This window comes from Mixophyes fleayi, chromosome 5 (assembly GCF_038048845.1).
Source record: "Mixophyes fleayi isolate aMixFle1 chromosome 5, aMixFle1.hap1, whole genome shotgun sequence".
Lineage (NCBI taxonomy): Eukaryota > Metazoa > Chordata > Amphibia > Anura > Limnodynastidae > Mixophyes > Mixophyes fleayi.
This window is the reverse complement of record NC_134406.1, coordinates 180,824,208-180,849,362: the sequence shown is the minus strand read 5'-3', so window position 1 is coordinate 180,849,362 and position 25,155 is coordinate 180,824,208. Positions and strand designations below refer to the sequence as shown.

General features: G+C 39.7%; 1 protein-coding gene across 2 annotated transcripts; it reads right to left on the bottom strand.

The window, feature by feature from the left end:
- Positions 1-436: 436 nt before the first annotated feature.
- RBM24 (RNA binding motif protein 24) lies at positions 437-9,263 on the bottom strand. 2 transcript variants are annotated; one of them, XM_075213108.1, is made up of 4 exons: positions 8,033-8,409; positions 7,422-7,546; positions 7,211-7,264; positions 437-2,485 (listed from the first exon to the last, which is right to left on the bottom strand). In XM_075213108.1, exons 2-4 carry the CDS (start codon positions 7,538-7,540, stop codon positions 2,152-2,154), a joined length of 507 nt encoding a protein of 168 aa, XP_075069209.1. In that variant the 5' UTR covers positions 7,541-7,546; positions 8,033-8,409; the 3' UTR covers positions 437-2,151. The 2 variants fall into 2 exon arrangements, with proteins under 2 accessions (XP_075069209.1, XP_075069208.1); XM_075213107.1 differs by lacking the exon at positions 8,033-8,409 and adding an exon at positions 8,784-9,263 and having other exon boundaries at positions 441-2,485.
- Between the last annotated feature and the right edge of the window lie 15,892 nt (positions 9,264-25,155).

The following is a 25,155-nucleotide window of genomic DNA, read 5'->3' as shown; positions in this document are numbered from 1 at the left end:
CCCTTTAGCGACTTTTTTACAGCCATGTTGTTGTGAGCAATGATTTAACTTACACACTACACAACGGAAACTAAGTTGGAACGAAACTATTTAACGGTACGACCAACCAAATGAGGCGACAATCGTCCATTTGGGTAGACTTTTCGACCATCGTGTCACTACACACACTGACCCGTGGTTTGAACGAGCGGTCGTATGTCAGCTGGTTGAGCCGATTATTGGACAAAAACCCTGTAGCGTGTACCTAGCTTAAATCCTGCAAGTTCATGGACCCAGTGTATACATTTGACTATCCCTAGTCACTACCACTGCCCCCCTTATCTTTAAAATATGAAAATCCAGATCACAACACTGTAGCGGTTCCTTTACATACGTGCAACAAGCACACATGCATTATCTGTCATGTATCAGCCAACAAATAATAATGCAATAAGATTTTTTTATTGTATTTAATACAAGTGAAATTAATAGATTTTAACTGTTATAAAGCAACATATAATGAATAAATAATATGCATGGAGATTCTTGTCTACAATTACATAACACTGGCTAGTATTCTGAATACTTTAAAGAAATCCAGTGACATTTAGACAAATGTCCATAAAAATGCTGTCTTTACTTCCCTTGTATGAAATTGTTCAAGTATAAAAACCCATTACAGTGTAAAATATTCATGTTTAAGTCAAGAATAAAAATTGCCAAGTATTGCAGTTTTACAAGTCATTGTATAAAGCAGCACTTTTCTAGTAAAGAAAAAAAAAAATATATATATATATATATATAGACAATATCCTACATACAAATGAAATGTATAGTATACTGCTTAAAGAGATCTTCATAGAAAGGGGAAGGGAAAAAAGAAAGCGCAAGTCTACTACCATAATGTAAAAATCCAGAAGTGTTAAAGTAGGGATATTACACAGTGCACATTCAGAATTTAAATAAATCCAAGTCAACATTTCCGTTGAATAGATTAATATTTTCTACATCTAAACTTACTTAAATAATTTATATCATGAGATGAATACATAATTGGCGCATCCAAAGTTCCCTTCTTCAGAGCGCACCATAGTAAAACTTTCAAAATAAATAGCTTTCTTTCAATAAATGTTACAGTTAAGGCACAGTACAAACCATATTAGTTAACCCTTAAAGAACTGCAACTCATGTTGTACTGAACTTATTGATAAATACTTTACTTAAATACTTTGAAAGAAATAAAAAAAAACTAAAAAAAAAAAACAAACGGTCCCCCTACAATCCAGAATAAGGGGCCCCATGTTTTCTTAAAGAAAAAAAAAAAAAAGACAAAAAAACGAGTCCTTAAAGGGTTAACATTTGCAAGTATCTTCCTGATGTTATTCACAAGCTATGAATAGGTGTAATAAAATAGAAGACTGATCCTATTTCAGAATCAGAATAGCTGACACCAGCAGTTAGATTTCCAAAAGCGAAACAGGATGGGGAGAGGGATTAGAATGTGACAAGCTCATCAAATAAGCACAAGTGATGTGTTCTCTCCAGAACGGTCTGTGTTATTGATTGTCTGTACAGCTGTTGCACCCGTTAATTCCACATCACTTGCGCCATAGTTCCATTTATATAAAGGACAGATGAGAAAATAGCTTTGGTGCCTATCCATCATCATGTGACCAGTAGGCCATGTGCCTCCAACATGTCAGTGTTAACGGCATGTTTCTCACCAACACAAACTGCAATAGGTCAGTTTGAGAATACATGACAGTTTGTGCTTTGAACATTTTACTTTGTACAGGCTACATATTGCTGATTGATATTTCCCTGGTTTTAACATTTTGTGAAAAAAAAAAAAAAAAAAGTGGTTCTCTTTCTCAGAATAGAAAAAGGCAGTTTCTTTCCCTGATGTAAAAATAGATTCTGTATAGTTTGAGTTTTCACAACTCACCAAGAAAACTAATCATAGTAGATCCTTAATGCCTGAAACACATTTGTAAGTTGGATGCATACTACATACAGAAGCTGGAATAATGTAATTTTTTTTCCCCCCCAAAAGCAGTTTGTTTCTCCTTAAAGCCATTTAGCCTAATTTGATATGGTCTCATCTATACAAACTGGAAGGCTGAAAAAGAAAAAAATATATAGATATGGTTGATAACTTCAAAAGTCTATGTGCTACTGCATGCGATCAGCCTGCAGCTGTTGAGGCTGGTATTGACCAAAAGCGGCAGCGGCTGCTGCGGCGGTTCCTGGAGCCGCAGCAGTGAGGGGTTGCTGAACTGCGTATCCATAACCTGCAGCGGTGACATATCCTGTTGCAGCTGGAGAAGCCGCATATGGGTATTGATCATAGGCAGCAGCGGCGGCGGCAGCAGCAGAGTACTGGGCATAGGCTGCACCAGTGTAGTCAATATATGGACTTGTAGATGCTGCAGCTGTAGGTTGGACATGTGGAATTACAACTCCTGGTTGCACAAAAGCATGTGGGTAAACATAATGTGCAGGAATCCTATAGGAGCACAGAAAGAGATTGTAGTTAGTAAAACAGGAACAAAGAAAATAAACCGGTCATCATAGCAATGTGTTCATCAATTGACCCAACATTAAATTTAGTGGTTATGTGCATAGGGTTGCCGCAATAGAAAGCTTTAAAAATTTCAGTTGGCGACAATACAAAAGAGTCTTCAATGATTACTTTAAATCTTGGAGCGATTATTATTTAAACCCCGATTTTTCTCAAACATGTGAAGGATTAAAACGTTTGATAAAATCCAAGGGCTTGCACCCATTTGAGGGCTTGCTGTCTCTGAACTGTAACTTGTTCAATTTTTGGAAATCCCATGTAGTTTTAAACTTATTGTGGCAACCCTACCAAAAGTACTCTGCAGACTCAGCACACATTAATCTCTGCAACCTTAGTCACCCTTAAAGAAAAAATAAATAAAATAAAATTTGCAGGCGACAAAAAAAAAAAAAAACAAAACTTAAAGTGGTGGAATACACAGCAGAGTCACACATTCAAAACAGTGCAGAAAACTTCTATAATGCTGTAGGTGTTGAAGCTTTTCAGATGCTATGCCATACTCCATAGCATAAAATCTCAAATACATGTGCATCACACTGTTACAAGGATGTAAAGGTCAAATCATTTTAAATACCCGTCAACTAAACTTCCAGTTTCGAGTCAGCTGGTTTACTTCTCAGTCAGACAAATAAGAAAAAGTATTTGTGAGGGAATCTATAGAAACCTAGGGTTAGACAAAAAACACCCATGTAGTATAATGCATAGAAGATAAAATATATATCTTAATGGCTTTTTAGTAGAAGCAATATGACTGAGATTTAAAGATACATTCAAATAAAATCCCAATCTTCACAATAGAATATTTAGGGGCATATTCAATTGTTGGCGTTACAGCCAAAAGTAACGTGCCCCGCGCATTATTACCGTCATAACGGTAATAGTATAAGTAAATACTGGTATTACGGTACTTTTATCGCTGGATTTTAGCTCGCGGCTCAGGGAGCTGCTAGCTGAAATCCGGCTTACTATTACCGTAATACCGGTAATAGTTTTTCTGCGGCAGAAACCGCGGACAATTGAATATGCCCCTTAGTGTAGTACATCACCCTACCTACAAGTTTAGTTCTCCGATATGTCCTGGGTTTCCTATACATTCCCAGTATTTGCCATAAGAAACCTACCACGGGACGCTTAAGTTTTCCACACTTCTCATACAATTCGAATAATTGGGGCAGACAGCTATATGTCAGTCACTGCACATTTGACCCAAACAAAAAGCAGGGGGTATTAATTACTCGGAGCAAAGTTCATCTCACAAGGGTGAACTTTGTTTTATAAAACCCAAACACAGTTTCAAAGTTGACAAATATTCTATACATAGTTTAATGCCCAAATATGTACATGGGGAAAGCAGAAAATCTGAAGCGTTCACTCCATGATTGCAAGAAGGACCCCAAGTAAAAAGAGGGATAAAGAACCAGCCCCCCAGAAAAACAAAAACACAAACAAGAGTTATAGTTAATTCGTTCAAATGTAGAATGGGTCACTGTATCAACCTAATGACAGTAACTGGCAGTATTATGGTTTCCTATGAAACAGGATAGAATTATCAAGCTCTTTCCACTTGCAGTAGCTGCTTACAGTCTCTGCTAGCCAAAATATTACACAGTAAAGCTAGAAGCTAATTACGAATATGCACTTAATATAACCCGATGACAGTTTAGTCTGAGGTCATTAAATCCAGCCAATGTTGTCTAATAGCAATGTAAACTTTACTATGTGACTAGTGTACACACCAATAAGTACATAAAACTGTGATCTGCAGTGTTGCTTATTTCATATTTAGCTTAAAGTTGTCAAATGATGTTGAGAGATTCTAAGGTAACTAAAATAAATATGAAAAGAATGAAATAAGAACTTGGCATCAGTTAATCTGCCTGCACATTAGTCAAGCCAGTTTGTCCACAAGTTGCTGCATGTGAGGGCTGAATACATCCACCAATTCCAACAAATATCAGATATTGATCAGATTAGGTCATAGGGATAGGGACATACAGAAAAAGGTGGGCCGATGAGTTATTTGATCTGCACTAATTGGGCTCTATATGACCTGGTGGCTCAGTCTATGTGCCCAATCTATTTTGGTCTCCCACGTGATTGGTCAAACCGGACAGTGATCTTATTGCTCAGGCAAAGCACCAGGATCCATTTGTTTATTGGCAAGTTTTTGCACACTGAGTGAAATATTTTTAAAGCATTGCCTCTAAGCTTCTAGATATATTTTACTAAAGTTTTTTGTACACTATTTTACGTACTGCCAGTTTAAATGTGTTCTAAGTGATCGATATAAAGAAGGGAGAATTGGGTGTGATTAACTGGCAGAACAAAAATAAAATGCACTCTGTACCAATCCATCGGCTTTACTGCAAGTGCCTTTCCACAAATGTCATCTTAATTAGGTACATCTCTGTTTTGTCGAATTTACAGCAGAGACATAGAATGCTGCAATACTCGAAACAAGTAGGCAACAACGCATATGTTGCTATGCTCAATGTACTGTATCCAAGATAGATATACTTATTCTCAGCTTAAACCTCGTAGCCAATTATCCAACAAACAAACCTCTCAGTATGAACAGTTAGATTATGAATATATATTTTTCAAGATTTCTGACCATGTACTTTGTTATCCTCAAACACAAATTCACCCAAGTCCTGCGCCACTCCGTGATTGACAGGGTAAGCTGCATTTGGGCTATTTTTGAACAGACATATGAGAAGGGGCTAGGAGTGTAAAATGTCTTTATATGGCCAAAGTGAACAATCCATCATAACAGTCAAACATGTCTACAAGATAAAAGATCCATTTTTTTTTATTTGTTTGTTTTTTTAAAACAAAAAGTTGTTTGTCAGTTAGCACTTGCAGATTAACATTATTAAAATGAGAGCTCAAATGGTTTACCCCACCCATTTATGTTTCACAATATAAAGTTCTAGCAAACAAGCAAGCTTAGTGCCTACTCATATATGGAGTTTAGAAAGCAGCCTTCTGAATATAAACTTTAGAGCAGTTTCACTAAACAAACCTCTGAGATACTACAACAATTATATATTACACTAAGCACTTTAGAGTAAAGAAACAGTTGTCACAAGGGTTTGTTAGACAACACAGAAGAAACTGTTACTAGTGGCGACTATGCCACATAAATACTTAACTAGCAAAACGTTTCACAATTTTTCAAAGAAATTGTTGTTTCTCCATATTATATGCTGTATCACAGTGCAAAGCAAAGGGGGGGGGGCATTTCTACAAGTCTAATATTAGTTTTTAAAGCAGAAGTCCAAAATTAAGTTAATTTTTCTTTGAATCCACCCGACCCAAATTCAAATACCCTAAAGGCAGACACAGCATCTTCAGGTACAACTAGGATGTTTCAAATAATTACTTTAATACATTGATTTGACTGCTGCTTTAAATGTATGGATAAATACAATAATAGGATTGTATTATGTAGCATAAGAGCAATGTTTATTAGCAGATTTGAAATAAACTATGGCCCAGTTAACTGAGCCATGAAGGTGTTTGAATGAATGGGTATATTAGTAGATTGATTTGGATCCAATACGCAGATGTGGACACAGTTAAAAAAAAAAAAAATTAGAAAGCCCACATGAACAGATGGTTAATAGAGAACCCGCAAAAAAATTAAGTGTGTAGCATGCAAGCTGAATTCAAAGTAAATGTCACACACAAAAAGAAACCAAATCACTACAATACAAGTTAAAAAAAAAAAAAAAAAAGTAACAAGCTGTAACTCTGAAGCAAGAGCCAAAAAGGGCCCTTTGCTCCCCATGGCAAAGTCAACACTCCTCAACAAATAAACACAAGTCAAGACTCCCCCACCCAACCCCAAACACCACCACAATGTTCACTACTAGCTTAAAGAAAAAAAAAAGTAAATAAAAAAAGGACACACGGTTTAGCGGTAAACACCACTTCATTGCTGTAATTTCAAAAGGCACACAAGTCTAGGAGCTAGAAATATACACTTTAAAGTAAAACCAACCAACCAACATACATGCATCTTTAATCACCATTTAGCTTGTTTTCTGAGTCTACTGGTAACACAGATTAATTCCAAACAGAACTATTCCATCTCTTATCATCAAATCCTTGTCATCAGTTATCTTAACTGTAACCGACCCCTGTCAGATTAGAAAGAGATAGATAACATTGAGTAACACTGAAAATGATAGTGTACACAAGGGTCCAGCAGCTGTCCTTCCACAGGAAAAGACCCCAGTTTGGAAAAAGTTGGAATATAATGGACTACTGAAATGGTATATTTATCCACGTTACCTCAACAAGAGAATTTATTGCAAAAGAGGAAAAAAATAAAAAAAAAGTTAAATATCTAATATAGCAAATTCTAAAATAGATAAAACATGTTTAATGCATATTACAGCACTCATCTCTGTAGTATCTGTTAATACTAAGTGAAGTGGGTGCTATAGCATATTGCTAGAAGTTGGGCTTCCAATTCAGCATGTTATCTAGAAAACCAGCTGAAATATTGTACTATATTCCAAGTAACTTGGACAAACGATGTATTATTTGTGGTCTTATGAACTCAATGTACTCTTTTCCATGCTTTTCATATATTTGGGGACTATGGCAACAATAAGCAAAATCAACTTCTCCAAGACTTACCCAAAAGGCCTTTGTATAAGTGCTGGATGAATCTGCTGAACCCCAAATGCAAAAACCTGTTGAAACAAGAATAGATCAAATTATAACTAATCAATTTTCATATGCACAAATTCTAGCTATGTTTATATTAATAACAAAAAAGTTTAATGAATCTACCAGTGGCAAGAGAAGTAAAAAAATAAATAAACAAAAAATAAAATAGATGACTGTACCTGGCTGCATTATGCGGGGTTTTGCTCCCAGGTATGCAAGATTCACATTGGCTTTCCTCCCATCAATAATTGGATTGGGATCTTTACATGCCCTCTCTGCAGCAGCTCTGTCAGCCATGGTAACCTAGAATATAAAACCAGTATTACTATACAGTGCGATAAAAAAAACTTTCATTATTACACACCACCTCCCCACCACTAACCACACACAAAAAAGTTAAACCACTATCAAAAGTCTGGATAAGTTTGGATGGTCATTGTAGGTGGACCTCAAGGAATTACGTTGCTAAATGTCAGTCATACCAGAAAAAATATAAAAAAAAATAATTTGAGTACTCTGGCAGTAATATACTATATATATATATATAATACAGCATGTATGAACAATATTAGCAGAAAGGTTTAAAATAGCATGTCAGAGGAAGAGATGCGTCAATTTACAGTTTTACAACAGAAAATGGTTTTTCCCATTATCTTTTCTTGCTAGGTTATTTTGAGGCACACATGAAGTTTGAGACATAAACTATACCACAACACAGATCTAGCATAATACATTAATCTTTCAGGACTAATTTAGGATCCCAAGTAAAATGGTCATCAGACTACATACATATATATTATATATATTTAGTACAGTGCAAGAATCAGGTGTTTAAACTCTTTATTCCGCTGCCGAGCAGAGGTCATTCCGCAGCACAAGACTGCATCCTAATCCCAGACTCGTGCAATGCCCAGGGGATAGGCAGGATTTGGGGATGGTTTTAGTACAGGCTACTGCTCCTGAGATGTAGGTAAAGGTGGGTGGAACTCTCCAAGTTTGGGGCTACTTTCCATATCAACAATTCGTTTCTGTTTGACCCGGGGCTGTACTCGGGACCGACCCACCTGCTTTATTAACCACTAAAAAGCCGTCTACCTGATCTGGCATAAAGAGAAATGGGTGGGGTGTCACATGACCGCGCTCTGTGCAGCGCACGGCCGGTGTCCATGCGAACGCAGGAACAACACTGCGGCTGAACTAAGAGCACCCAATACACACGAATGGACTCCATACTATGGATACACGGGTGAGCTTGCCAGAAAAAAAACAAGGAATAGTGTTTACAATTGCTGAAGCGGTTCCAAGCCATAGTACTCGGGAACAATGTAAAAATAAATACACGATGGGGTTAATATGGACAGGCAAGGAAGTTACAACTTCTCAGTGCACCTGTTGTGAACGATAGATGTGTGGGCATAATGGGGACATGATCATGTAGATCATAGCCCGAAGACAACAGAGCATGGTACAGTGGATCGGCCCGGGATTAACACCCTGGAAAACTACCATGTCCGATCGCATAGAGACCCTTCCAACTTACAAAGCCATAACCTCTGGACTTGCCGGTCTGCCTATCTGTGATCACCACTGCCTCCTCTATGTCTCCGAACACCTCGAAGTACTTCCTGAGGCTGGAGTCCGTGGTGTGATAGGGAAGCCCCCCTACGAAGATCTTTGTGTAGGTGGTGTCCTTCTGGGTTGTGTGCATCTTCTGGGATCTCGGCTTCCTCTACCGGTACCTGCTCCTGGGTCTGCACACACCTCGCTCTCCGGGGACGATTCTCTCATGCAAATCAGCAGGGACAGGTGAAGGAGTCAATGCTGCCGTATTAAATGGCAATTCCCTTCCTTGTCGGCAACGGTGCAGCCGCACAGAGGAGCGAGATGCCTGAGGTAGATGGGAAGGCTTCTACAGTGCTCAGCAGGGTGTCCCGCACTCCTTGTGGCTGAGAACCTATGAAGGCGGAGAAACGCTGCCAGCCCTGCTGTTACACACTGACTGCCCCTCTCCCTCTTTCCGTTGCATTAAGAGCAACCGGTCGGACTGGGACTCCTCCCTTGGGATGGGCGGGAAATGGCTGCCCATTGGTTGCTCTTGCACCTGCTGAATTTATCCCGGGCGGACAGCTGCTCACAACAGCTGGATATGTGCAACCCCTGCTGCCCCCCTTTGTCTCCAGGGAGCGGAGCTCTGGTTACCGGCAGCGCGTGTGGTGAGACCCCCGGACTGCTGCCACCGCCGCCGTTCTCTGTATGGGAGGCACACAGCAAAATCATTTACTAATTTCCAGACACTTGTTAGGATCAGATGAGGACTTAGTTTACTCTAAGAAACTGTATGTGCTTTATAAACGAGCCTTGAATAATATACTTTTCGTTTTATTTCAGGACGACCAATTGCTTTTTCTGCAATACATCACCTGCATGTGGATTTGATCAATGTTTTGTTAGCTTAAGTAATATTGTCCGAATACCTTCTACACAGTGTTGCAAATTGCCGGGAATTTCCATGACAGTGCAAAGTTTTAAAGGTGTTACTGTAGATTTGTTATATCCCTGACAATATCCCTGCTTTTTATTATTGACTAACTGCACAGTAAACCAATCATGTTATCCTCGTATTGAATCTATTATTATGTCCATGTCTTAATAAGATAATATTTATTGAAGAGAAGTATTTTTAATTAAAAGAGTGACCTCTAGCCAAGCTCAGCTATTATCTCATGAGAGAGATTGTAGTAAACCCAGGTCCACTTTAAACCACCAGGTAGCACTGTGAGCCAGGTCCTTAAATGCATCTAGGAAAATGACCATGGACATTCTTTTAGAATTGTGACAACCAGGGGTTCTAATTACTAATTCTACACAAGTGAACTGCATACATTGCGCTGTGATGCGTAATGTATTATCGTAGGCATTTACTAAAACCTACCTGCCTTGAAATGCAATGCGAAATTTCCCCTCCTCTGCTATAGAGGATGGGGTTTCCCATTGCTCCTTACATCGGCGCAATGGCCCCACGCAAGCCATCTCTTTATTCAGACTTTTTGTTGATCTTCTGTGTATGCGCCGGTAAAATTTCCAGGATTGCGCAGTTCTGTAAATGAAAAAGGAGATAAAGGTAAGTGTATGGATGATCGAGTGCCAAACGTCATCCTGAGATGGCATTAGGATTTGAAGTCGAGCTGCGAAAAGCTTTGTAAATTGCATAGTTTCTCAGCCCCCATATTAATATACTGTGTTACGATTTGGTACCTTGTTGCCCGGCTGGTTCGACTATTTAACTTGACCCTGACTAATCTCTGGATTCCCCCTGTGTTCCGCTCTGCTCGTTTGGCTTTGACCTGGACCGCCTGACTACTCCTTGTATGACTGTCGCTACACGAGTGACTCTCTTGGATAGCTGTGACCTGCGTGGGGGTCCCTGGTGAATACCGGGGGATACATTAGACTCCGCGCCTCCTTGCTCAGTTGCGCTAATTCCGGTTAGCAGCCATCCCGCAGTTGGCTTTCCAATTCATCCCAAAGATATTTTGTGGGTTTGAGGTCAGGGCTCTATGCAACCAGTCAAGGTCTTCAACACCAAACTAGTGAAACCATTTTTTGTTGGATCTCACTTTCTGTATAGGGGCATTGTCATGCTGAAATAGGAAAGAACCTTCTCCAAACTGTTGCCACAGAGGTGGAAGCACACAAATCTCTACAATGTCATTGTATGCAGTAGCATTAAGATTTTCCTTCACTGGAACTAAGAGGCCCAGGCCAAACGATGAGAAACAGTCCCAGACCATTCCTCCTCCACCAAATCTTATAGTTGGCAGTACATGTTTTGGTGGGAAGTGTTCTAGCCTCCGCCAAATCCAGATTCATCTTTCAGATGGTGAAACGTGATTAGTCAATTCAGAGAACGCATTTCCACTGCTCCAGAGTCAAATTGTGCGTGCTTTGCACCACTTCAGTCGACGTTTGGCATTGCACTTGGTGATCTGAGGGTTGACTGTAGCTCAACGGCCTTGGAAACTTAATTCATGAAGCTTTAAGATGACCAGTTCTTGTGATGATGTTTTTTTCAGAGGCAGTTTGAAACTCGGTGGTGAGTGTTGCAACTGAGGATTGATGATTTTTGTGCACAATACACTTCAGCACTCTGTATTCCAGATTCATCTGAATCTGGAAATGAATCTTACAGTTGACCCAGCAGCCCTAATGGCAGAAATTGAATGAACTGACTCATTGGAAAGGTGGTATCCTGCCACATTGAAAGTCACTGAGCTCTTCAGAACTGCTTATGTTTGACTATTGATATTGCAATGCTGTATGCTTGATTTTATGCACATGTTAACAATGGTTGTGGCTGAAATGGCCAAACATGCTAATTAGGAGGGATGTTTTTGGCCATGTAGTATATGTGTGTGTGTTTATACAATGACTAATAGGGGCAAATTACAGTTATATAGAAACCTCAGGGTAGTAAGTGAAACACTGTTACAGGATAGCATTTAACAAAGAACAAAAGTATAAATTTCCAATGAAGTCCACAAAAATCACTCTAACAAAGAGAGGTAAATGTATCAAGCTGGGAGTTTTCCGGCGCATTTGAAAAGTGGAAATGTTTCCTATAGCAGCCAGTCAGATTCTAGGTATCATTTTGCAGGATGTACTAAATAAATGATAGCTAAAATCTGATTGGATTTTCAAACCCATTGGGAAAACTCTCAGCTTTTGATACATTTACCCCAGAGTGTCAGTCATCCAAAAACCTATTGCTTTCAGGGTGAAATTCATTGTGCTAGATAGAGAGAAAACAGGAGGCGCTCTCTGGTGGAAAGGAAAGCCAAACCACGCTACTTGCTTATCAAATAACCTGATGTAGCTAGGTCTTCCTGGGCCTCAGGATGGGAGATGTAGCAGCCAATTTCTAAAGCACTTCTGTAATGGCACCTAGGTAGTGATAGAAGAACTGTCACAATTCTGTAATACACACAGTCATAGGTGAGCATAATTAGCCTAAAGGGATATATACAATAGCACATGATATTGTAGTATTTTTATTAAGAACAAAATTTATTATAAAATCCAGATTAAAAATGTGTACATACAATAACAAAAGTCAATAGCTTATAAGAGTAAGAAATCCAGAATTACAGATAAGATCGTGTCTCCAATCCTCGAGAAACTATCTTTTGACTCTAAGGGCTAGATTTACTAAGGCTTCCGGCCATCTCTACTAGGAGGTCCAAAAGCTGCCTACAAAATGAAGCTCATCATCTTCTCTCCTCCAGTGCCACTACTCCCCCTCCAGTTTCCCTCACCATTAACAGTATTACACTATCTCCAGTTCTTCAAGCCCACTGCCTTGGTTTCATCCTCAACTCAGCCCTCAGCTTTACTTCACACATTTTGTTCCTTGCACTGGCCATTATCAAAAACCTTATGCATTTTCCCATTACTTCCTGCACAGACTACTGCAACTGTGTGCAATGTGGGCTTACCCTTATACTTTTATACTAACTACAATCTATCCTAAATATTGCAACAAGAGTGATCTTCTTCTCCAGATCTGCTGTAAAACTCTACAAATGCCTACACTGGCTTCCCATTACCTCCAGTATCCCATGCAAGTTACTCACCCTCACATACAAAACCCTCACCAACACCCCACCTTCTTACATTTCTGACTTTTTTGCAAGATTTTCCTCTGCGCTATATTCCCACCTTCTCTCTGATACCCACCTCTCACTCCTGCCACCAGAACATCTCCCTTGCTGCTCCCACCTATGGAAGTCCCTATACTTTCTCCACCTGATAGTACTGAGTGTTCTACAATCTCAGTTCCAACAGCTCCTATTGTCTCAGAAATGACATATCTAGTCTGTATGCTTTCTTGGGCTGGAAACTTTCACTCCTCTGTCTCCCTTCTGAACCTCCTTCGTTTAACCTTGTATGTACTTGTTCTGTTTTTATGCATGAATTGTAATTTTTTAGGATTTGTTATGCTGACTGTCCGGTGTTGCAAAGTTTTGTGGTGCCTTACAAATAGAAGATGATATCTAAATATATAAAATATATAAAAGTTTACATTAGGCTGCTGCATCATACATTTGCAGCTAATAGGGCAGTTTATTTGTCAGGGATGTAGTATAGACTGACATATATTTATAGACATGTACAGTCATCTGTTCACACAAAGACACGTTCAACTTTTCAACATGTTTTTTTGTGAACATATTAAATTAGATTCAACTTTTGAACTTGTTTTTGTGTGTGAAAAAAGTCAAGACAGCATAGTTCACACTCTGGTACTACATATCGAAAGATCAAACATATCAAAATATTGTTTTAGGGTTTACTTCCACTTTAACCAATTGATCCCTGTTAATAAATGGCAGTATTATCTATGATATAAGCTATATCCCTCATTATATAAAGCTTTATGATTTGAGCGTACAGTTAAGCAAAATGGCTAAATCAGTAGAACCCAAGTACTTTGTACATTCTACCAGACTGACAGCAAATTGTGAACGTGTTGTACACTGTACAGAAAATATGCCACTTGAGCAGCTATATTGTGTGGCAGTTTATGTAAATAGAAAATGTTATATATAATCTATCTATCTATCTATCTATCTATCTATCTATCATACTTGCTGACGTTTTACCTCCGTGCTCCAGGAGTGCCTGGAGGGATGGTGAGGTGTTGGTAGGGCGGGGCACAGCGAAACACATCCTTATGGCTCAGCCCTCACGATGCAATGGTGCGATTGCATCATTTCACTTCGGGGGCAAAGCCAAAATGACGCAATTCACTGAAAACGTGTCATGGAGGCCATTATCTGCCCACTTCACTAGGAAGTGGGCAGGATACATGAGAATGACCTGCTCAGAGTTTGGGAGACCTAACCGGAATTCAGGAGCCTCCCCGAAAATATATGAGAATTGAAGTGATGATACCAGGGGGTAAATGTATCAAGCTGAGAGTTTTCCGGCGGGTTTGAAAAACCAATCAGACTCTAGTTATCATTTGTTTAGTACATTCCACAAAATGATAGCTAGAATCTGATTGGTTGCTATAGGCAACATCTCCACTTTTGAAACCCGCTGGAAAACTCTCAGCTTGATACATTTACCCCCAGATCTCACCAATTATAAGCAGTAGCATCACCACTTACCGTTTATACAGATTGTATTTACATATGTTAACATCACTTATGTATTATAATGTTGGAACAGAGGAAATGTGTAGTCCATATTCAAGGTGGATATAATAGCCCTACAGGCTGTGAAGGACCACCCAGCAGCTGTGTACTCTAGACACCTCCAAGTGTTCAGCTTTTGGCGTGAAAATAAAGGTTTAGGTGCCAAATTTCACTTGCTTTTCAGCTGTGTCATTTCACCCAATACTGTTTTGATGGTGATGTGTTTTGTAATAACTGCACACAGGCTGTACATGTCACTAATTGTCAGAAACTGAGATTTTCCTGCACATAGCTAATGGGCATTCTGTGTAATAGGTACCAGTATCAGAATAATAGCAAAGGAAAGCTATTCACTTGTGGGTTCTGACTTTGTAAGGCACTGCTGCTTATGTCAAATTTGTAACTGATAACGTGTCATCAAAATATTATGCTCCAGCTTCTGCATTTTGTATCCTTTGGCATTAACCATAGTACCTCCACTGAGAGAAATGGGGTAAGGTGGAAAAATTAAATTTTGTTTTATGTGTAAAAGTTGACAATGTGCTTTGAAGCAAAAAATATATATTTCAGCGTATTAGGGCTGGCTGGCTGAAGAATATGCAGAGACTGCAGAAATTGATCGTGTGGATTTGCATACTGCGAAGCTTAATCTTTTACTAACGTTTTCTGATAAGACCATGTGATACTTGATTTCTCTTTTCACACATTTCTCACAGGTCACACTGTATACAACTCACACAGCAATATCTATTAAGTATGGCAAAGATAAGATACCCCATTCTGGGGGAAGACCCTTGAGAGCCTTGAATATAAATCAGCATCTCACCTCACTCATTTCTTTTTTTTTACTTAATAGGTTTTTTTATTTAAATTTTCAAATAATAAGGGGTACAGAAAATAAAGAAGGGCACACCATTAGGAGTAGGGCTGGTGGGGTCAATAGTGTTAGAACCACATATGTTATGCTAAATAAAAATAAGACATTTGAAACGTGTGTATTAATGAGGATATTTTTACGAAGAAGCTGTTTGCTCGGTACAATAAATATTGCATTTGTTCCATTTTATCAGTGGGGAAGATGACAATGGGGTATATTTCAGTCCAATTGTTTCCATCTCGTAGATCTTCTGAATGTTAGCTATGATCTTAGTAAATGAGGGGAGATTCAGTATTATATTGAGCCAGTGCTGCTCTAGTGGCTAGGAGGACATGTCCAGTCACATATCTGTTATGCAAATACAATCTGTTGTTGACCTCAGACAATAACTGTTTTAATTAGTGGACAATTCCAAAATAAGTAGTAGGTTACGTACTGCTCCACAGATTCGTCAGCAAAACGTAGTCTTTGTCTTTACTAAATATGGGCTTTGTCTTTAATAAAAGTGTTGTTTTAAAAAATGACATTAAAGCGCTGGGAATTGGCGGTTCTACAAAACTGGCGCATACTAAGTATAGCCCATGGTCTATTTAACGAAAGGCGGAGATAGAAGAGATTTTCTATTGCCACATCTCGTGGTGCTCAGCTCCTAGCCGACACTGGCAGTGGTAAGCAGAGACTACCCTCATCACTGATCAGTTCCTTCTGCACATGCGTGACCTGGGTCATACAAGCGCAATGCACATGGCACAGGAAGCCCAGTCCCGAGCTTCCAGTAGCATATTCAAAGAAAAAAAAAATAGTTACGCAGTTTTAAATATACTTTAAATGAAAAATATACCTTATTTAATTAAATAAAGCATTTTCCCTCTATCAGTGCTACACTTGCCATCTTGAGATGATGATAGCAATCAAGCGATTACTTCGGAACAGGTTGTTCTGTTAGTAAAATTAGAGCGGATAGAGGACAGCCCTGTCTGGTTCCATTAGTCAAAAGAAATACGCTATTAAAAAGTTAAAATAATTTAAAGAAACCATCCATATGCGCCTGCATACCCAAACAGTTTAAGCACACGTGCCTGCTGGGACCTATAATGCACCAGCATAAATATACTGATTTAACCATTTAAACTTTATTACCCCACACCCACCGCCTCAGGGGTGTTTGTGAAGAGCCTCAGTGCTGTCAACATGAGGCTGTTTTCTTCTGGGAGGGAGAATGCATTTTTTTGCAGGCTCAATTCCACTAGGGATAATAATAATAATAATTATAATAATAACAACTCAGCCCTGTGCTGAACAGAGACTGGTTGAAAACTATAGCACTATAGTCAATACCATTTTAAAATCAATATAACCAAATTTGAGTCTATGGAAATTGCTCTGCATTTGACTTCCATCTGGAGGGTGAGAAAACTTTGGATATAAATGGCAGCCTAGACATATAAAATATTGGGGCATACTTATTTCCCAAGATTTGCTGCTGCTGTTTGTAAATATTCGTACATATCTGAATGACTGGAGACCACCTCATATTTCATCGATTTCACCTTCTGAAGATTTATATGTTCTTATATATTTTTCCTGCAAGTTCTACAATACAAACATGACATAATACCTGCCACAATTAAACTGAAGATTATATATCACATTTAAAAGCAAAATATAACACATTACAGCTGCTGTGCAAAATGGTTGGTTAGCTCTGCTGGACACAGGAAAGTTAACCAAGATAAATGAGAGTTAAGAAGAAAATAGAAGCGACACGATCACCTACAAGAGGATAACTATGAGGATAACGAATACAATTTTACTATACTTACCATAGCAAAATTCACCACACTATTAAAATATATAGAGTGGTATCACAGATATGTTCAGGAATATTTCTCTCTCCCAACCATTCTCTCTCTCCAACCATTTTTCAGAACACAAAACATGGATTCTAAGCGCTGCAAGAATTCCACATCAAGAAGCAAGACTACATGCAGAACCACACACTTCAAGGAAATATCAGGAACCCAAACCACAGCAATATCCTCCACACATACACATACAAAAGGTAAGCACCACCAGGTCTGACATCAGAAACTGTGGCACGCAGTACTAACGAATCTGGCAGGGCCCCCCTCCCCATACATGTGCCCCCCCTCCCTCATCATAGTACATGCCTCCCCCACTCCCTTATCACAGTAAACGTTCCCCTCCCCCCACTCCCTTATCACAGTAAATGTTCCCCTCCCCCCACTCACGGTAAATGTCCCCCTCTCCCCTCTATCACAGCAAATGCCCCCCTCTCCCCTCCCCTCCATCACAGCAAATGCCCCCCTCTCCCCTACCTGCAATCACAGCAAATGTCCCCCTCTCCCCTACCCACAAGCACATCAAATGTACCCCTCTCCCCTTCCCGCAAGCACAGCAAATGTACCCCTCTTCCCTCCCCCCAAAGTAAATATACCCCTCTCCCCTTCCCCCAAAGTAAATGTTCCCCTTTCTCCCCCAATCACAGTAAATGTGTCCCTCCCCTCCCCCCAAAGTGAATGTTCCCCCCCACAATAACAGTAAATGTGCCCCTCCCCCCAATCACAGTTAATGTGCCCCTCTCCTCCCCTAATCACAGTTAATGTGCCCCTCTCCTCCCCTAATCACAGTTAATGTGTCTCTCTCCTCCCCCAATCACAGTTAACGTGTCTCTCTCCTCCCCCAATCACAGTTAATGTGCCCCTCCCCCCAATCACAGTTAATGTGCCCCTCTCCCCCACTCCCCAATCAATCACAGTTAATGTGCCCCTCTCTGCAATCACAATAAATGTCCCCCTCTATCTGCCCCTCCCCTCCCCTATTAAATGAATACCCAATTCACTTACCTACTCCTACGTGATGTTTCAGCTCCCGGTCACTGACAGACAGCGAGCGCGGTGCGCAGTGATGACATCACTGCTCAGCATTCCCAGCCTATCAGAGCCTGGGAGCTGCAGCACCACGGAGAAGAAGGGGCAGGACGGTCGGTCTGACTGAGGGGATCGGACAGTCCAGGGAACCCGGACAGACGGAGAGTTCTGTCCAGGCCCCCTAGACTGTCCGGGCCCCTCACAGCTGTACTGGCTGTACCCCCCTGATGGTGACCCTGATCACCACTAATAACCATTCCTCCACAGCCACCAATAACCACAATTAACCCACCAAATCAACACCACTAATCAAGGACCCACATTAAAAGAAAAATCTGAACAACCACCACCTAAAGTAAAAATAATATTCATCACAAGGTCAGAGCCAACATATAAACTTATCTCTCTACTGGGAGCTTTAACATCTATCTTTAAACTGATCTCTTTTGTCCAGGTTACAAAGGGGGAGAGCCTGCAGCTTTAGTCATATATAGAACTAGAATGGCTAACTAATATCTAGTCATATACCTCAATTTCATACGGTGCTTTAACATTTTTTTAGCACAATAACCTCATATGTTACTTTGTTGAGAAGCACAGTTCTTTCACGGCTTATTAAGTTCTTTTTTTCTCAAATTTCATTCAGAGTCTATGGGGTATATTTACTAAGCTGCGGGTTTGGAAAAGTGGAGATGTTGCCTATAGCAACCAATCAGATTCTAGCTATCATTTTGTAGAATGCACTAAATAAATGAAAGCTAGAATCTGATTGGTTGCTATAGGCAACATCTCCACTTTTCCAAACCCGCAGCTTAGTAAATCTAGCCCTATGTGACTTAATGGTGACTTGACACAGAATTAACACTCCTCCCCAACCTCTGTCTTCCTATCCCCTTTTTTTTCATATAGTTCCTCACTTTTAGTACTATAATCTCACTTTCTACACTGTAAATTCAAATTAAATTAGGTGGAACCAGCTTTTGAAGATATCACAATATTGATATTAATATTGAAAATACCTATTTTTTGTTTTACTTTTTCACAGTCTCAGATGAAACTCGGAAATGTGTAACATGGCCGAGTGGGGTTGTGTGGAGGAGGACCAATCAGAATTTGTAATCAAGAGACTGCTGATTGTGGCTTCTGATTGGTTCTCCAGCTCACCCCCCCTCCACCTCCATTGTAAAAGGACAAATTAAATAGATTTTCCGGTTCCGTATTACAGAACCGGAAAAGCCGCAGGAAAGGTAGCTTCATGGAGCTACACCAATGGCACTAGGTATTGGAATCACCAGGTCAGTGACATTTAGGTGGTAGGTTGAGGAGCTAAAAGTCTTAATGTTCTTTTGTTCATCCTTCCATTGAATTCTTACTTGAATGTTTGAATTACACATGTCATCTTAAAAGAATAGTCAACTTTTGCAGACTTTAATATATATATATATATATATATATATATATATATATATATATATATATATATAAAAATATATATATATATCTCAGTGTATATTAATGAATAATATACTAGGTCAAACTACCTACCTTTTATAGTTGCTGTAACAGAGTGAGGAACATTTATAAAAAAATGTTTTCACTATACTGGTGTAACTGTTTTGCACTTCATTTATGAACATTAAGCAATTGCAACATTTACGAATGGGCACAACTGGTGACATCAAAAGTAGACACAATTTGTTTTACCACCAAACAAGAAACATTTATAGAAAAGGAAAAACAAAATTTGTATGGATAAATGAATATGTCCTGGTTTAAACCATGAAATCTACGGTAGTTGTTTCTGTAATTATATTAATGTGCCGTAATTATAATATTAAAATGTATGGAATCTTCTTCATATAATAACCTTTGTGCACGTTACCATTTATAGATGACCATTATTGTTGTTGTTGTTTTAATATTACTCTTGTTGCAGGTTTGTAACATAGAGTTGTAGATATACTGTATTTTTACACACATTTTCTAATATGCAAATACCCTCAATTGAAATAATTTGCAAAGCTTATTATGAGATGACAGATTCCACAGTGTGGTGATGTTAGTTTACACCCAATTTATAGAAATATTGCATATTCACAAAAATTTGGAGTAACTTTTGAGCCATTTTTCAACTGTAGGAAATGATTAAGGAAACTATTTCAAGTTACAATCTTTTATAAATGTGTATCTAACATAACTATGTAACTATATTAAATTTAATGTAGACACCAGATGAAGCTGCACTAGCAATATATGTTGTGTGTGGTGCTGCAAGACTACATCAAGGCATTTGCATCCAACATGCTAGTCTCCACACATCTTATCATTGAGGAATGCTGTATCTAATATTACCTGTACGGTGAAGATCTTCTTTCTTTTCGGAGTGGATGTGTACCGTTTGCCTGCTTCCACCACAATATCATCTGGTGATGTCAATGGGCTACAATTTCACAGAGCTATTTGCATTGTATAATGCAAAGCCACTGACGTCTGGCATATGGTATGGTGCTAGCGGTGGGTATGAATTCCAAATGTATACATGAATGTCCCCAGAAGAATGAAGGTCGAAAGGTAATGCTAAGTATACTCTGCTAGACAGTGCATCTAACAAATGATAACAGAGAGGCACTTGGGGGTAAATGTATCAAAGTGCGAGTTTGCCAGCGTGTTTAAATCACGGCAAATTGCGGGTGTTTACCCGCGAGTTTTGAAAAAAAAACCTGAAGTTCAAAATCGCTGGTCATCTCTGGCGATTTTGTGCGATGTAAACACTCCCGAGTTTAGCTAACTCTCCTGTGTTTGGCAAACTCTCCTGTGTTGTAACAGTGAGTTGTAAACACATCACTGTTACACTGACCTGTCATACAGCTGCCGGAGCTCCGGCAGCTGTAAAAACTGTAAAGAATAGATCAAAGTGAAAAAAAAAAAAAAAGCGTGGGGTCCCCCCACAATTCATGCTTAACCCTAGTGCTGCCTGACTAGTGCTGGTCCCGTGAAAATCGGGGAAAATTTTGCGTGGGGTCCCCCCTATTTTCACCTTACCAGCACTAGGCAAACCAGCCAGGGTTGGCGGCACTATAGCAGTGGGACACACGGCAGGGGTCCCCCTGCCATAATGACTAACCAACCCTAGACTGTTCAGCGCTGGGCTGAATTCCCTAGGGCAGGGGTAGGGAACCTGTGGCTCTCCAGGTGTTGTGAAACTACAAATCCCAGCATGCCTTGCCACCTATCTGCTGGTTATCTACTGGAAAAGCATGCTGGGACTTGTAGTTTCACAACACCTGGAGAGCCACAGGTTCCCTACCCCTGCCCTAGGGAGTGGGGTCCACCGAAAAAAACGAGCTGCTACCCCCTAGAAAGAACCAGCCCAGTGCTGATAGCACTAGGGCTCTTCCTACTACCCCTGGACTGTGGGTAGTAGGGTAATACGGCGATAAAGATTAAAAAAAAAATGAACGGACGCCATTTTGTTTTGTGGAAGGAGGGCCCCATATTTGTACATCCCGAATCTTTAATCTTGATTGTAGAAAAATAAAAAAAGTGTGGACCCGACGCTAACACCTCCTACCTAGTAGGAGCTCCAGTACGCAATGAACTTACGTTCATTGCGTAAGCTCTAACTACTGTATTATGTGATTTTCCCACGCTAGTGGGGGAATCACCTAATACTGTACATAGAACTTACGCAAGTAACATAGCTCATTGCGCATGCGCTACGCTACTTGCGTAAGCTATAATACTGTAAATATAGCTTACGCCCTCCTGGCCGAAGCAAAGAAGACTTCATTCAACAAAGGGCCCCTTCAGGGCGAAGTGAAGAAGATATAATTCAAGCCTGGACATTTTGGAAGTATAATTATTATGGGACTGGGGCAAGCCTGGACATTTTGGAAGTATAATTATTATGGGACTGGGGCAAGCACGGACCTTTTGAAGAAGAAAGAAGACATCTTTGGTGAGTATTTGGGGTGTTTTTATTTTTAATAAATAGATGTGGTTTAAATGAGGGTGGTTAGTGTGTTTATTGTGGGGTTTTTATTTTTAATAAATGTTTGTGGTGTTTACTAGGGTGCTGTTGTTTATTTAACTTTTTTTTTTTGTGGAACTACAGGTCCCAGCAAGCCAGGGATGTCAGGGCATGTTGGCACTTGTGGTTCTCCAAGTGCCAACATGCCCTGGCTGCCGTGGGTATGCTGGTGCTTGTAGTTATACAAGCAGCAGCATGGCCACACTGTTTTTGTCAACCTGGCTGGCTGGGACTTGGAGTTCCACAAAACAAAATGGCGTCCATTTATTTTTTTCAATTTTTATCGCCGTATTACCCTACTACCCACAGCCCAGGGGTAGTAGGAAGAGCCCTAGTGCTATCAGCACTGGGCTGGTTCTTTCTAGGGGGGTAGCAGCTCGTTTTTTTCGGCGGACCCCACTCCCTAGGGAATCCAGCCCAGCGCTGAACAGTCTAGGGTTGGTTAGTCATTATGGCAGGGGGACCCCTGCCGTGTGTCCCACTGCTATAGTGCCGTCAACCCTGGCTGGTTTGCCTAGTGCTGGTAAAGTGAAAATTGGTGGGACCCCACGCAAAATGTTTCCCCGATTTTCACGGGACCAGCACTAGTAAGGCAGCACTAGGGTTAAGCATGAATAGCGGGTGGACCCCACGCTTTTTTTTTTTTCAACTTTTATCTGTTCTTTACAGTTTTAACACTGCCAGGGCAGTGTAACAGTGATGTGTTTGTACAACACACTGCTATCAAGCAGCGTGTTGTATCTGGCGTGTTTTGATGCAAACTCTCCTGAGTTTGCTTACTCGCAGCTTCATACATTTGAGAACTGTATAGCTGCAGTGGCAAACAGTCGGGAGTTTGATCTCTGGCGATTTTGCAAATAGCGATTTTGACAGAAGCAGAACTCTGGCGATTTTGCATGAAATCTCAGCTTCATACATCGGCGAGTTTCAACTCTCCCGAGAAAATCGCTGGAGTTGCAAAATCGCACTTTGATACATTAACCCCTTGGTTTAATTTGCAAAAATGAGCCTTTGGGTGATTAATATACAATGGTGTAAAGAAACAGCGCACATAGTGAAAATAGTAGAAAAAGTGATCACTCATCATTTATATGAAATGGGGGCCAAACGTTAATGCAAAAATGTATCTGAGCATTTGTGTACATATGTTAAGATATGTGCAGCTTAAAATCCAGTTAGTGTTATATAAATGGATTTTATGTCACTGGCGGTTCTTTAATGTGTAAAAAAAAAAAAATTAATACTTTTTTTAAATTGACTCACTGTCCTCCCCAAAGAAATATCAAGCACCAGCACTGTAGCCTGGGGTTGGCTAACACTAAAGCAGTGGTTCACAAACTGTGCCCTGCGGCTCCCTGGGGTGCCGCGGTCATCACACAGGGGTGCCAAGGCCAGGGCCGATGATAAGTAAGCAAGCGATTACTTAGTAATTTTTTGGGCTTAGGGGTGTCTTGAAAAAATTATGAAGACCATAAGGGTGCCTCGAACTGAGCAAGTTTGGGATCCACTGCAGTAAAGTAATGGGATGATTGTAAGATCCCATGCTAAAGTGTTAACCAGCAACAGGGCTTTGCCAGACTGGGCTTGTCACACTATAAAAGGAGAGTCACAGCATGGGGTCCCCAGTCATAAATTGCTCCAGGCTGTTCAGTATAGGATTGAAGCAGTGGCAGATCCAGGGGGGCCGATTCGGGCATATTCTGACTGCCTGTCTGTGCTGACAGTAACACTGACCTGCACATAGGGTGTAGCCGCAGGGAGCCCACAATTAGAAGTTTATAAAAGGGAAGGGGCCTAAATCGACATCCCTAAAAATACAGTCTAGATCTGTCCCTGGACTGAAGCCATGTGGAAAGGGAAAAAAAAGAAAGAAAGTGTAAATATCCTCACATCTTAAAGCCAACCAGCCTTGTGTCAAATAGCCACATAGGGTTTAGGCACAATGAAATATAATGTACTTCTACAAGCGCCTGCATGCTCTGGCTGCTATCAGTATGCTGGCACTTGTATTTCTACAAACGCAAGCATACTAATGCAGTTTAAGGTTGCCAGGGCAACCATAAGACATCTGCATTATAGAATCAGTGTACATTTGGTTATAGATTTTCTGATTTTGCAGCCCTTGTTAATCTTTTAATTAATAATTTGTATGAAATTATGTGAGTTTATTTATAATCACTGAACAATTTCAAATAATGGGAATTGTTCAGTTTGGCTCTTGACAATTCCATATCTTGACACTTTTTGGTATACATTGTAACAATATTCAGATATTATAGTATTCATTGTGGATATTATATGGTGTAGAACTTACTTAAGTGTTGTTTACTGAAAACTTGTTAAAACGTTGCATTACAAAATGTGTTTATTGTTTTGAGGAAAATCAGGAATTACATCTTAGTATACCATTAATTCTTGTTTGCTTCCTATAAGAAAGAAAATGTCATCCCACCCAGATTCCTTTATGTGGTTGCACACCTGGTTTGAAGCCAAGCAAACAATGCAAATATAATGAGTCATCCACACTATAATGTACCGTATCTGAACAGAGTTAGCTAATCCCTTTTCCCTGCCAGTTAACTTTAGTTCTTTAATAATGCACTTAGTCCCAGTCAACAACAAATGCCAGTTATACTGAAATATATTATTAGATTTCTCTTTTTGTATATTTTCACTTACCTGGATTTCAGATGTGTAAATGTTTTAAGGTACATTATACAGATAATTTCTTTGCATGCAGATTCTAGCTATTGATTAAAGTGAAAACATAACTTATACTAACTGTAGTTGCCATTTATTGGGCAGTAATGAATTTCAGCATAGATTAAAATGTACGATTTAGCGCATTTGTATTGATGTAATTTTGTTTCTCCTGTTAAAGATAGCCATGATTTTGTCTATAGGTATCAATTACAAGT